At 34.7% G+C, this 16007-nt stretch overlaps 2 protein-coding genes across 2 annotated transcripts; one reads left to right on the forward strand and one right to left on the reverse strand.

Annotated features, from left to right (window-relative positions):
- The first annotated feature begins 598 nt into the window (after positions 1–598).
- LOC115440231 lies at positions 599–4970 on the forward strand. The gene is made up of 3 exons (XM_030164448.2): positions 599–845; positions 4122–4331; positions 4612–4970. Exons 1-3 carry the CDS (start codon positions 803–805, stop codon positions 4818–4820), a joined length of 462 nt encoding a protein of 153 aa, XP_030020308.1. The 5' UTR covers positions 599–802; the 3' UTR covers positions 4821–4970.
- On the reverse strand, positions 4845–14859 carry LOC115440232 (polypeptide N-acetylgalactosaminyltransferase 3). The gene is made up of 7 exons (XM_037437167.1): positions 14641–14859; positions 14327–14475; positions 12413–12510; positions 11892–12072; positions 11054–11192; positions 9405–9590; positions 4845–8917 (listed from the first exon to the last, which is right to left on the reverse strand). Exons 1-7 carry the CDS (start codon positions 14653–14655, stop codon positions 7880–7882), a joined length of 1806 nt encoding a protein of 601 aa, XP_037293064.1. The 5' UTR covers positions 14656–14859; the 3' UTR covers positions 4845–7879.
- Positions 14860–16007: the final 1148 nt, after the last annotated feature.

The following is a 16007-nucleotide window of genomic DNA, read 5'->3' on the forward strand; positions in this document are numbered from 1 at the left end:
ATCCCCAGTTTTGAGGCATAAAGTTTTGCACTTAATTGCTTCTAAATGAATATTTTTCTTAAATTTATTCCCTTAGAATAAATTCCACCCGGCACGCGGCTAATTCCTCTACATAATTAATCGATATCGTAAGGATCTTTATCGCATAGTTCAGCTTCATAGATAATAGGCTATTCAATACGCCATTGGCTTGTAAAAGTATTAATTTAGAGGCCTACTCTTCATATTTAATACCAATGCCTTATGCGACCTACATCTAATTGATGTTCGAATTTATGTAAAAACATGTTCTAATTACTTTGTGTATTTAAATAAAACCACTTTGGATGTCACACAAATCATTTACACAAACATGATTGTTATGATTGCTGACGTCATCGCTTACTATCTGTGTGTAACCTGCAATTATTTCTCATTTACTGAACAGAAATACACTAATAATATTTATAAATTGAAACGGGTAAGCTGAGCCAAGATGTGGTACTTGCCTCAGTTATCGCCGTGTGTTCTACACAAAGGCATCGCCTAAATTCGGAATAGGTCGTGACTACCAGATATCATTTTATTTTCGTCAGTTGATGATATTCTGATCGCACAGTAACAACGCTTGGAAATTTCTATACTTTTCGTGCCGACAAACCTTTGTTTTCCGCTAAAAAAGTCAAAATAATTTATAACTTTACGATAACGGTACCTGTATAAAGATAAAGCCGTTTCGCACTGAGATTAGTGTGATAAAACCAGTGATAGTGGACGTTGTGTGCAGTGTTGTAATTAGTTTTCAGTGTTTCAATGTACTGAAATGTTAGTTTATATACTCGCTTTGACCGGATTGATACCATTTGGTGAGTAAAATAAAAAAATGTATGAGAAAGAACGTAATATATTTCGTAATTGCAGTGTAGTCATCGGTGGCATCTCGTTTCATTGTGATGAAAACAAAACGTTACACGATGTTGTTTAATTCAATTTGTTTGTATGAATGAGCGGCCGGACGCCCGCGCCTCGCCTCCAAACAATAGCGTACAGACTCATCTCGCCTCTGGATAAATATTTATTTATTCCGCTGTTGACAATCGTATTTACATTGTCACTGTGTCTAGTGTGTCGCCACGGCGCGCCGCGTGGGCTACGGATTTTGTGATCATGAATTTAGGTCACATTGGAGATATGTGACCGCGTTATGAATAATAGCGTCGTTTGGAATGTATTCTTTGTTGGTTTGACTAACTGCGTTACATATATGAAAACATTGGAATAAACTCCCTGCATCAGTGTATATCGAGCTCTATGATTTGTCCTTCTTTAATCGAGGCTTAATAAGAGTGCTCACCTCCCGGTAGACAACGGGGTGGCTGTACCTTTGGCATTGCAAAGCCCATGGGCGACGGAAAGACAATAAAATAATTTTGAAAAGTATAGAATGAATACTTCACATATCGCATTATTTCGACATCAGGTATTTCTACCCATCCTCTGCTCACCAGGAATCGTAAAATATCGCTATACTCCCAACTTTTCGGAAGTCTATATTAAATAACTAAGCGATTTAATCTGATAATGCAGAAATATCCTTGAAACAGAAACAGCGATGCGGTAATGATTGCTGGCGCTTGAATGATGAGTAACATACTCATTAGTCATTCATGTAATAAATGTATTGGACCCTATCTGCAACACTTTTCTAGTCAACAAAACTCCTTATCAACCCAGATTGAAAAGGAATAAGATAATTTATTATTACTGGTGCTGTTTATATTGACACGTTAGAAGTACAGAATTTAAAGCCTACGTCTTTATCCGTGTTTATTTTGTTCATGACTAGTAACAAAGCCATGATTCTACAGTGAAAGTACATAATATACTGTATGGGTGTATACCCATTGCTGGGTACGGGCCTCTTCTACTATTGAGGGCTTCCTTTACTACGTCGTGGACCACGCTGACATAGTGCGTGTTGGTAAACTTCACATACGTTCGAAATTCTTATAGAGAATAAAAAAAAAAAAATTTATGAAAGTACAAATTTCAGTATTTTATATTAACTTCCGCCACTGAATAGACTCTAGAAATATTTAAAAATGGCATAAACAGTAACAACGAGATTGTATAATTCTATCATAAGTATTCTATAACATTTTAGAATATATTCTCACAGAGCATTTCCTAAAACATCCTTGTAGCTTTCTCCGTAAATACATATTTTATATTTATACGCCGTAACTGACGCCTCGTATAGAATTACAATAGTGTACAGTGGACAACTATCGCACAATCCGTGCACAATTATGTCAAACGCCTATCATCTACTTTCTCGATAGCCACGAGACGTTTCACGTCGGACGCAAACGTTTTTACGCATCATCGCGTGATCGGCGTGAGACCACCGTCATGTTTTAACACATCCCTGGGAATACTTGTGGCTTTAAAAGTTAGAAAAACCGCAAAAAATATTGTGTACACGTAATATTTTCGCCAAATTTATTAAAATTTACTGTTCTCTTTAAGTGATGATGTGATAAAATTCTTACTTTGACCATCATTCAAATTATTCATTACTGACAGAACTAACACATAAGAAATTAACATGAAATATTGCCTACAAAAACGTCTTATAAAGTGCAATAAGCGGTCCAACGCAGCCAACCGTCGAGAGCGGATTCTCTCGCTTTCAATAATTACGAGACGTACGCGTCGAGCGGATTGGAACGCCGGCTGATGGCCGGTAAAATGGCGCGAAACGCGAGAAAATGACATATGATTGCGGCGGTTAAAACAAACGTAAACTGCAGTCACAAGTGCCCATTACGCGGCGGGCACGTCGGTCGGTTACGGTCGAGTAAAGGCCGCTGCACAATTCGATTGGACATGCAACCTGCAGAATGCCATAAGTCAAAACTTTCATGAGCGGTCAATGTTAGACTTTGCCTAGCCTATTGTTACTGATAATGCACTAAAGTTACGGTCATCAATGTCTGTTGTAACTCAATCGAATATTATTTTTCAACAGGAACAATAATGCCTTATTAATTTAAACAACTAACGATGATAAATTATTTTAAATCCATCACCTCAACTTAGCAAACACGCAAGCTTATCTGTTAATAGTGTGAACTGATCTTTACGCTTTCATGTAATTAAAAGAGGTCTTAATTAAATAAACGTCTTCGCTTTACGAATAATTCACATTCGCGAGAAATCAGACCACTGCGTTTATACGGGACTGACGAACGTGATTAACTACCACGGAAGATATTACTTGATGAACACCATTTGTCAGAAAGTAAATTACTGACACACGTCTCCGGCATGGAACCTGATGCGAAATGGAAGATCTTCATCAGAGGCTGGAAAAGAAACCGCAATGTACATTTACGAGGCTTATAAAAACGCGTGTTAAGTACACGAAGTATGGCTTAGGTGTTAGAAGTAGATATTTGTGGCAAGTCATCGTTTGTCGCATAATTATGGGAATTAGGTGTTAATAATTTTGTTACATAAAATATTTAGATAAACCTTTGTGAAAAAAATATCAATAGACATTAATATTTACAAACATGCGTAAATATAATAGGTATCTAACGACCTAGGTTCCTCCATTTTTTCTTGTAAATATCCGATACCTGAAAATATGTCACTACTTATTATTTCTAACGATAATAAAACACAATTACATTTAATGTCAATTTAAAGTTGAATTTCTTGGAAGCTTTTGGAAGAGTAGATTTCCTCATGATATCCAATAGACTAGCATTCTTTTTCCTCATTATTGTTTTTTCTAACTAGGTATTTCTTAAAATACGAAGTATTTACATTTTATAACATTTTAAATTAACTACCCTCAAATAAACCAAAAAGTAATGAGATTATTTCTATTGGGAATATGATACCCGATTTAATTTCATACAGTAGAACAAATAACTCTATACCAAGAGCATTAAAGATTTAGAAAAATCCATAACGTGATACATTTTTAATTAATTATTAGGTACAAACTTTTTAATAAATTTTGTGAAAAAGAAAAGCAATTTTATTTTAAAAGCAAAACGACTAGACGTGTATTTTTTACTCATCCAACGAATATTGCTATGACTATTACATCAGGAACAATCTTTTTTCAGTGGCGTCGGAAAGCTGCTACTACCAGAGATGTCTAGGCTGTCACCCACAAGAGCTCGTGTCACCCGGTAAACAGGTGACATGTGAGCCGAGCAGCTGGGTGTCGGCTCAATGGGTACACAACTTCGGCCACCCACCGCCCACTACCGACTCACGAGTACCAATAGAGTACCGATGCTTGAAGATGGTAGCTACGCCAGATGACAAATCATGTCCGTATTAATTCATATGTTATATTTTAATTGTTCCTAGGACGTTTGAAATGCCAAAGAAAAGAATTTTTCCAGTACTTATACTATGATATTTCTTAAAGAATTTGATGACAATGTTAATATTTAAAAAAAAAAACATTTCTTTGCCGAGATATCTCATTGTCCGTAAATGTCTTCAAACTGCATATTAAAAAAAAAGTTATTTTACCTTCTTGCCACGACTCGAATGCTCAAATTGCATATTATAATACAATGTTTACAGTAAACATTTCTTTTTCAGTTGGCAACACAGTAGACGTGATCAAAGGGTGCGTACCCCGAGCGCAAGTGGACTCCGTGTGCCTCGGCCTGGAGGCAGTAGAGAGAGCTCGCGGCCACAGCGACGCTCGATGTTTCATCTGCTACGGAGACAACTGCAACTCAGCAGAACGGACGCATTTCTTACCTCTAGTCACTCTCATTACCTTATTATTCTATATCTTAAGGTGAGGGAAGGTGTAATAAAATAATGTGTTTCATACATTTTTTATTCACAAAACGATTCTACGCATTTTGTAATTATACAATCAGCTTTGTATTCCCTGTTACGTACAACCTTTAGTTACATGAGTAACATTGAATTAAAAACAAAAATGAAAATGTGCGTGTTATTATTTCTAGGCACGACCATCAAAAGTTTTCATAAAAATTTGTAAAGAATTCGGTTACGTTCAAAACGCCGCCATGTTTAGAATGTTTACGTGATTCCATTAAAAATTACCAATACAATGAACAAAAATTGAAAAAATATTTTTTCCATTATTGTAATACAATATTATAAAATTGATAAATATTTTATTAATATTTGTATTGACAAAATATAAATAATATTGCTGATGGCAAAAAATACAATGTACAATTACTATTGACCTAGCCAGATGTTAAAAACGTTTTTATATTTCCATTGAAAACTAAACAAAACTACAAATCTGAAAAATAAATCAAATGTATAATATATTTTATAATTACACTCAATACAACACAACATTAAAAGTGATTTAACTTGTGCGATATTAATAACACACTATCAATTATCTAACAGCAAAATATACATTAAATTGCTGATGGCAAAAAATACAATAAACTTAATGTTAATAATAATATAACCTATGGACGATTGCACTTAACACATAATAATAAAAAATACTGTCAAAATACAGTTTCTGCTTTTTTGGAAGACAATAATTTAAACCACTTAATGATTATTACAAATTATTCCAAATACGAGAGTTATAAAAATACATATTTAAGACATGAACAATATTATCTTCAAATTACGCCAGGGATGCTCAAAGTACAATAAGAATATAATACCGATAAAAGTAAATATATATAGTTTTTACAACCGGCCTTATCCACTATCAACTCCCTTTCCAATGTGAATTAAATAACCTATTTAAAATTAATCTACTTAAATCAATATATGGAATGAATAAAAAAAAAATTCTCTCCCTCCTAAAATTTTTATTAAGAAGAAGACTGAAAATTCTTGCCTGGAATTTAGCTCACACGCTTTAAAAAAATGTTGTTACTTGGTTAATACTTGCTTAAAAAAGTTATTCCTATGCCAGTATAGCCAGTAAAAAAAAAACGTTGAATGTATATTAAAACAATAGCTTTATGTTCGATTAGTATAAAAAATGTTTTTCAGTACATATAAATGATGTTATTACACCGAAAAAAAATTAAAGAGACTAGAAAGGTAGAACTTCATTACAAAACATAAAATAATTAAGAAACCAAAATTCAAAATAATAAATGCATTATTAAAGCTTTACTTAATTATTAACAAGAATACATTAGAAATATAAAAAGCATTTTATGCATTAAAAGCATTGAATGTAATTTTATCTACATTATAACCAACGATGGGGTACTTCACATTTAATAAAATTAATAATAAACCCAGCAGGATCATAAAGTTCATTTTACACTTTAAAATAAGATAAAGAATACATGGTAAAATACATTAAATATAAAACATAGTTTATATAGGACTATACAATGTACATACATAATAATACATTTAAATAAAAACTATTATCAAAACCAAAATATACCCTATTGCAAGATGCCAAACTTAAGACATAGTTATCATATATAACGTCTCAAAAAAATATACGGATTATATAAACATAATATCATTCTTGAAAACAAGAAATCCATGGAGTTGTTTTGGAATAAAATTGCTTGCCTACTTTGTACTTATACTAAACAATAATGTTCGACTACATTGCGTATATTAATTCCTTAAACAATCACATCAACTGGGCCCTTATTCTGTATGATAGTGTAAACGCGTAACGCGGCCGTGTCAAGTTATCTTCGAGAAATGTGCGTGGAATGGTATTCTGTAAGCCAAATTTCTATAGTCCTAAACATGACGCGTTGTGTTGCGTGCTTGTTACACACTGTCAAAATAACGTGCGGGATAGAGAATAAGGCCCCTGGTCTTTTATATGGTGCCCTAACTATTTGTTACAATAATTTTACATCACAGGTGTCAACTAGGATTACTTATTGTACTTCTATATTTACCCTTAAAAGCTATTTTTAAGTCGTTTGAGGCTGTAAAAACTTATTATCCGCCATTATTATTTTCTTGTGAATAGGAGCAGTTCTATAACGAACTAAAACGATTATGGCAGTCTTACTTTTTCCTCACAACATCGATCACTATCTCGCCCCAGTAGCTGTACTAGCATCGGCAAGCCAACTTTACAAGTTTAGTAAGTATCTCCAATCACTTGCCCGACGAAACCACTATTTTTGATGGGAAAATCTATTTACAGTTTTCTGCCAGACCAGTCAAAACCGTCCTAATGACTACAACCCCGCCATATCAGTCTCTCTCTTACATTGAAAATCACGGGGTACACATAGACAGTTGTATACACATACAACCGCAAACCTTGGATAAAAAGTTAAAATTCATATCATTATCAGATTTCGACTCGGCACCTAAATCATACACTATCTAGCCGAGTATACGCCGATCTATCAATGCCAGGCCTTTCAAAAGTGAGTACGTATTTCTTATCTTTTAAAGCGGTGATAATAAGATTAAAATGACGACTTATTACCTTGTAATAATCAAACTAGGCAAATGGTGAGAAGGTAAAGACAGAAAATGTAATTAGTATACGAGCTTTTGACCAACTGATACTCGACAGTAACTCTCGTTATACGATTGCGGTGCGAGTAGCTGCACTGTAGTAATAGAAATGCGAACTAGCACGCCGACTCACTCTATATGAACTAGCCATTAGGCTTATTAATTGCTGTCACAAATACAGCTTAAGGTAATACTTTAAATGATTTTAATATTATTCTTAATACATTACCTTGATTAAAATACTTTGTTAACGTATTGTGGTGTATAAAAGCGTATTGACGAAAATCAATTGAACTTTCTGATTAAGTACTAATGACTAATACATTATTGTAATACAAATAATTAGAAGCTCCTTATTTTATTATAATTTGTACTATCTACTTTATCACATTGTTCAACGCCAAGGCACGCGTTCGAAATGCCAAATCTGTCCATCGTCTTCAATACATCTTTTAGCAGTCAACGGATCGTCGACACCTTCTTTATCTTTATCACTTACCAGCAGAGTCAAACACAGTCCTGCTGCGGTTTTTAATCTTGGCCCCTTTTGCTCCCACAATTGTTTACGGCTGTCACTACAGCTTTTCCAAACAGCCCGACCGTTGCCTTGTTCTAAACATAGACCTTCATCAGCCATGATCTTACCCTCAGGAGTATAGACCACTAACCTATCGAGGTCCAAGTCGTTGCCGCATTGGAGACCGGCTGCCGGTCCGCCGAGACCAGGCGTTCCAGGAATGGCACCCAAACACGCGCCAGCCTCACTCTTAATCCTACCAAACCACCTATCATTCGTCGGGAAGAAGTGCTGAGGCCATACATTCTCCAAATACCACGCAAAACTCTTACAATTCAAATTCTTTCGCAACTCGACACGATCGTAAACGTTCTGTTGGTCGCGTATCGCGGATATCGACGGGTTGAATTTGAAAAAGAAGTCAGCCCACTCGTCCATCCAGACGGAGGCAGCACGAGCCAGATTGGAATTGAGGACCTTGGAAACACCACCCGGATATTTATATGGACTATGCCTTCTGAATATATGCCCTACTCTAGAACAAGGGGTGATCTCCACCCTGGCTCCACACTGCCACGCACGCCATGATAGCTCCAGATTCTCCGCTCCCCATATCAGCATACCTTTGTCGTACCCACCTAGCCGCCAAAACAGACTTTTCCTTACAGCGAACAGCCCCCCAGCCATGGCGGGGGTTGGATAAGGTTTTGATGGGTTTTCGGACTTTTTTACCATCACCTCACCACTTGGCATGAGCCATCGGAAATGTAAACGCCAACTGAACGCGCCCCAGTGTGCGTCTATACTTTTTGTGTACGCGAGAGTGTCTTCAGATAGTAAGTCTATGTGTGGACAGATGAACACATCGTCACTGCCCGCTCTGTCCAATAAAGGCTCGATCCACCCGTGCGTTACCTAAAATCATTTGGAGTATGTTCATACGGGTAATAGCGGTGTTTCACCATAATAGCTTAAAATATTTGGGTATTTTTTATCATCACAAATGTGTGTACGTAATCTGTAATATATAATCAAGCATACGAAGTGTATTTTAATTGACTTTTTTGACATTGACAAATACAATTAAATGAGAAAGAAATAATCAATTTGCTCTAGTAGTTTTGGATTTAAATCCTGAGTCCTTTTTAAAATATTATGGCTCAGAAGCCGTTAAGCATTGAAACCAGTGGACAATCTAACATAAAAATATAAAAAATTAATACAGGTCCGTAAAAAGGGTACCATTATCTTTTAAAGTCATACGAGTCAAAAATATAATAAAATAATTAATGACTTTTTATGTGTGGTAGCTCGTTATTGACTTATTGTTTTTAGTTTTTTTTATGTTTATGGTTACAGCTGTGAGCCACAATAATAAATTAAAATTAAAATAAAGAATTACCTCACAATGGGCATCGAGAAACAGCAAAACATCACCAGTGGCCTTTTTCGCGCCCATCAGTCTGGCGCCAACGAGGCCATTTCTTTCTGAACTCCTTAGTATTTGCACTTTGTCTAGTCTACTCACAGCGTCATCTAGCTCTTTGCCTAGGTAACGACGGTCGCTCGCGTCGTCTACTAAAATTATCTGAAATTGATATTAAACCTGCATTTATTAATATATATTTTATTCTATTTATTAAGGATTGCCAACAATATTACATACAAATAAAAAATAATGTAAAAAAAATACTAATTGCAATTTCAACAGGCAATAGATTAAAAAAAATACACATATAAAAATAAAAAATCAGATCAACAAATAAATCTACATACCAAAATCTAATTTTAAAGTTAGTAGGTAATGATTATTAATTCATTAATTATGTAGTTATTACTATCCGAATGCTATGCATTATCAATATGTTCCAAAACAGTTTGTTTAAATGAAGATATGGGATCATAAATAACTATTTATTTTCATAGACAGCTGGTTATAGAGCTCACAGACAAGGGATGGGAGAGTGCCTTCCTACATTGGTGCGATGACGGACTAGTAGCATAGAGCGAGGCCGCCGGGAGTATGTAATATTATATATATTGACACCGTATTAGATTTTCAATGGTTATATCTGATACACTTATAGATTTATCATAATAGTCACAAACAAAACACTCGTAGAATGGCGCTAATGAGTTGATGTTAAAGATGATAAGAATATTTCAACTATTTATAACTAAGTATATGTCTTGTTTTTATGTTTATCAATGCTATCGGTTAGGAAATTCATAATAATACCTATATTACCAACCGCACTTACGTGATAAAAATTGCGGATAGATCGTAGATATCAAATTTTGATTTCCTTATCTGTGACTATATGCTAAAGAAACGGTCAACATGTTCTTGCTTTCAAAATTGCTGCAAAACAGTTTTAGCTTTACTTTGTTGGTGGTAGGATATATTTTATATCCGCCGGGATAGCGACCACCGTAAACAACGTGTTAAAACCCGCCATAGTGGCCCACGTAAGTGTGTCGTGTACCGGGATCTGTGTATATTCGGTTCCAACAAGCCTGCATAATTATGTCGACTGTCTAGGGGTAATCATCTCTCGTCAATCGACATTCTATTGGACCCCCCTCCACTTATCAGCGCAGTGGAATCACTTTGCCGTACCCGGATATAAAAAAGCTTACCGCCGTTTTCTATAAACAAGCCCAATCACTTTTCTTTTGATCCATCGCAAAAATTAACCAATCAGAGCAAAGTTTTTTGACATGCTTATTAATGACATTTTGATTGGTTAATTTTCGGGATTGGATCAAAGATTGAGATAACAATAGTTGATTGAAAACGGGTGTTAGTAATTACTAATTAGTTTTTTATGTACGGCCTAATAATTAGTTTTTTATGTACGGCCCCACGCCTGACCAATCTCACATTTAATTATCCAACACTCAAATGTTGCTATACCTAGGTATCGAACCCAGGACCAGCTTAAAGACATATACGTTGCCTCTAAACCAAGAAAACGATTGATCCAGAGACCCCCACCACCTGTCCTTTCTTCCCATCCTTCCCTCTCTTCTCATAAACAATAGTCCCACCTGCTTTAACAGTTGATCTGGTGATCTCAACAGTACAGACATGACTGTCCTCATGAGGGTTGACCAGGCTTCATTGTGGAACACTATTATCACACTTGCTGTTGGCAGGTTTTCCAGATCATACTCCACATTTCTACAACTGAATATAGCGATCGTTAGATTATGCATAGGGTTTTATCATGGGTTGCATATTTAACGGATCCTACAATATTAAATAAACAATTTTATTAATGGATTTAATACTGCATATTGTAAAAACTATGGACATTCTGACAAACTGTTTTCATGAAAAGTTGCCAAAGATTTCATTATAAGACCTTAACCGCTACCTTCAGATCGATGGCAAAAATGGACCAATCATTGGAAACTTTGTTTTATATGCTAATAAATAAGTTATTTTGATTGGTTAAACTCAACATTCAGCTGTCGACAATCGGCTGTACTTACATCGACATCGACAGTATCAGTCCAGACATAAAAATCCAAAATAAATAAAACATGAGCCACTTGTTAATTCATTCATTTTACTTCTTACTCTTTCTCATTATTATAAATTCGTAAGTTTGTGAAAATGTTTGTATGTTTGTTAGGAGTAACGTAAGTACAGGACATAGATCAACTTTGGCACTCAGATAGGACATGTCCTGGATGAATACATAGGCTACTTTTTATCCCGGTAATTTGCACCCACAGGAAAACAAGAGACTTAAATCTATAGATGGCGTTGTCATTGTATAGGTGTCACTATGATTCGCAGTTATTAATGGACTTTTGTATCGGAAAGGCTTTACAAGCGAACGAAGCCGCGATCAACACCTAGTATCAGTATATAAATTACCTTTCACTTCTCATATCAGGAAGACTTCTGTTTATCGATATTCTATCACTAACAAGTATATTATAAGAATGAAGTGTGTAGAGTTCTCGAGCGGTTATGAGTTCTCTTGGTGACAATTGAACTGGCCTGCCGCCTTCACCTGCCCCTGGTACAGGGTCATAATTGTTACTGTGTATTAGATCTGTAATTAAAAAGTGTATGTTTATTGGACAGACCTTTTATTTATAGTTGTCAAAAAAAACTATGATGATTAGACTTTGTGGACTGATCTATTAATCAGAATGCTTTTAGAGACGAAAATGAAAAGCAATAAAATGTTAATAAAGAAGTAATACATAATGAAGTAATATTATATTTAACTTTATAATATGTAGAACTAAAAACAATATTTACTATGACAGTCAAGGACCACAAAAACAAATATGATTCCAAACATTTTAGAATAATGTTCTAGTATGATAAACCTGACAAAACCAAGTAAACAGTAATTAAATGAGGATTTCGTTATAATTATTACATACCATCAGACAAATTGCCTCCGCCAATGCCACCGACATAGTGTCCTACTATTACTCTCATTCCACTTTCATCCACATATGAGTTCTTGTCATAATGAAGACTAAAAAAAATTATAATAAGATTTACAATAATATAATACTGGCAATCTTATAATAATTAAATGCGATGAGAAAGGCAGTTGCAGAACCGTGCAGTCTTGCATGTTTCAAATTTTAAATGTATATTTAAACATAGTTAAATCTTGGCTATGAAAACATTTTCATTAATGTTTTCATATCAGATTTTTTATCATTTTTAATTATGATTATATTATAATAATAGATAAGATTATGAGTGCTGAATTACATCCTGCAAGTTACTCATTGATAAATAACCATTGATGCTTTATGTTGATTATATTATTGAAGCTTCATGGAAAAGTTGCAGATACATTCTTAAACCCTCACTTTGGAAAAGCAGAACCAAAATTGTTAACAAAAAATATTATTTTATAAATCACTGTAAGATATTTATTTTATTACATATGTTAAGTAAAATATTAAATGAAAAAAAAAATCTGCATTGCCATTCATCTTTTTATGTTTGATCACATAATACTTGCTTTTTATTACAGATTACATAAAGATTTATCTTAGTGGTTGATACATATTCAAACCTGTCTCATTTTCACTGCTAGAAAACAATATAATAATTGTTTTCAATAGGGGACCGAACTCATTTTTATTTTTTATTATTATCAAATTGACATTATATAAATTACTAACTTTTGCTCGCGGCTCCGCCCGCGTTGTAAAGTTTTACAGGCTAAAGTTTTCCGTTATAAAAGTAGTAGTTTCCCGGGAGCCTATGTTCTTCCCAGGGTTTCAAACTGTCTCCATACCAAATTTCATCTTAATACGTTGGGTAGTTTTTGAGTTTAAGACGTTCAGGCAGACGGATGCAGCGGGGGACTTTGTTTTATAATATATTTTTATAGAACTTTTTAAGAGGAACAATCCCGTCATACATCATTGTTGCATAACTTTAACCGTTTACGCAGCGCACGCAACGGAAGCTCTCAAAACTAATAAATTGTCCCCGTATTTGCAACATGTTTCATTATTGCTCCGCTCCTATTGGTCATAGCGTGATGATATACAGCCTATAGCACCCCACAAATAAAGGGCTATCCAACACAAAACGAATTTTTCAGTTCAAACTGGTAGTTCCTGAGATTAGCCATTACTGCTCCGCTCCTATTGGTCATAGCGTGATGATATATAACTTAGAGCACTCCACAAACAAAGGGCTATTCAACACAAAAAGAATTTTTCAGTTTGGACCGGTAGTTCCTGAGATCAGCCATTACTGCTCCGCTCCTATTGGGTATAGCGTGATGATATATAACCTGTAGCAATCCACGAACAAAGGGCTATCCAACGCAAAAAGAATTTTTCAGTTTGGACCGGTAGTTCCTGAGATAAGCCATTACTGCTCCGCTCCTATTGGGTATAGCGTGATGATATATAGCCTATAGCACTCCACGAACAAAGGGCTATCCAACGCAAAAAGAATTTTTCAGTTTGGACTGGTAGTTCCTGAGATTAGCGCGTTCAAACAAACAAACAAACAAACAAACTCTTCAGCTTTATATAATAGTATAGATAACACAGATAGAATTATTTAAATCCGACAAAAAATCAACAAGTTATAAGTCTTTCAATTTCAGTAGAAGGGGTAAGTAACAAGAAAAGGTGCACTAGTTATTCTAAAACGTAAACAAATATTCAACCCGCGTTTATCCTCAAAGGGGTAGGCAGAGGCTTAACCCAGACACCCACTTTTCGCCATGTGTGATCTGTCCCATAATGTGAAAGAGGCTGAGGCCAAAACTATTGCAATACCAAATAATGTACTTACAATTGAGCTACACTTACCCGTTATACCAAGGATCTTTGCCCTTGTTTTTCACAGTATGATACAGCTCTAAGCTCACATAAAACATGGCATTTACTAGAAACACTAGTAACACAATCAATGTCACAACTTTTTTCTTTCGTCCTCTGCATAATAAAGAAAAGAATTCCTGTAAAACAACAATCATGAATTTTATATATCTTAAAAGAATCATTTCGTAAGGAATGAAATTGAAAATAAACTTTAGTTTTGTGTTTGAATAGTTTTTTCACAGATGTCAGCAATAAAAAGTTTTAAAACACACAAAAATAAAAGAATTTAACTTTGTACTTACATTTGTAACTAGCATTTTATAACTTTTATATCAAATATTACAATAAAATTAAAATTAAAGACGGAAAATCGTCGAAGCATAGAGCCGTTTCGTGTTTCCGACTCTTGTCTCGTCAAATGTCAACTAACAAGTGTCAGAATTCAGAACTCAGGTATTCGTGTTCCAAGGTAAAATTATTGTAACATTGTTTCCATTTGAGACTTAGGTTTTACCCTAAGTTTCTCCAAAAAATCCAACATACCTTCATCTTTACAAAATTAATTTCATCTTAAAATAGGGCAAGATCTTTCAAAGTAGAATCACTGAATTTCATGTTTTTCAGTATCAGCATTCTTTCCCAGTCAAAGTTGCTCTTTTTTCAATACCATCCTCAGACATTTAAAATTTATTAAATGAGTGTTTTTTTTACAGTAAGTGTAAAATATTCCCATTGTTTTCTTTATAGCACTAAAAAAACAATAATGAAAATAGTTTTCTGCAGCTTACTAGGTCTACCCTTGCAGAATCTAAGGAAACACAATAATACATTATTGCACTGCAAAATTATAGTTCAACAAATTGCCTAGAGAAAAACTATATTCCCAAGGGAAGATAAATATTTACAGAAAAGATACATAGGTATAATAGAAAGTCTCCAATTATTCACATTATGCAAAAATACTTTCTGGATCTGCCATTCTTATTTTTTCCAATTTGCGAGGAATTTTTTCAATGTTGTCAGTCGATTAAGGGAGATCAATAAAAAAATATGTACCAAAGTAATACTTTTCGACGTAGTACACATCTTATTATATCTTACTAGCTTCCGCTCGCAGCTTCGCCCGCGTGGATTTCGGACTTCAAAAATGGAGCCGGTCGCGAACGTTCGAGAATGTTCGTTTTACGAAGCTACTCGCTAGGTGATTCGCTAGCCTCTAGGTGCCAAGCAAGCCGCCTGCCTGTGCGTTCGCGACCTTATATATATACAAAAATAATCCTTATAGCATGATTCAGTATTCACGCATGATGGCTTATTATTAGCGTATTTCATGTATAACTTTGGTGTTTCTATACCGATTTCTATGATTCTTTTTATGGAATATTTAATAATGTTAACTTTTTTAATTAGGGATGACTGAGAGTGTTATAAACGTAAGAGTAGACAAATATAATGAGAAAGCTTCGAACTGCTAAGCTATCGGAAGTTACACGTGTTATTGTGAGTCAACCATAAAAGATAGACATATGCTGTCGTGGGATATTTTTTACATAATTTTAAGGAGAACATTTCCGTCATACATGATTTCTGTGTAGCTTTAACCATTAAGGTTGCACACGCGACGGAAGCTTAAAAAATGGAGTAACTTCTCCCGTTTTCCCAACATTTC

This window comes from Manduca sexta, chromosome 10 (assembly GCF_014839805.1).
Source record: "Manduca sexta isolate Smith_Timp_Sample1 chromosome 10, JHU_Msex_v1.0, whole genome shotgun sequence".
Taxonomy (NCBI): domain Eukaryota; kingdom Metazoa; phylum Arthropoda; class Insecta; order Lepidoptera; family Sphingidae; genus Manduca; species Manduca sexta.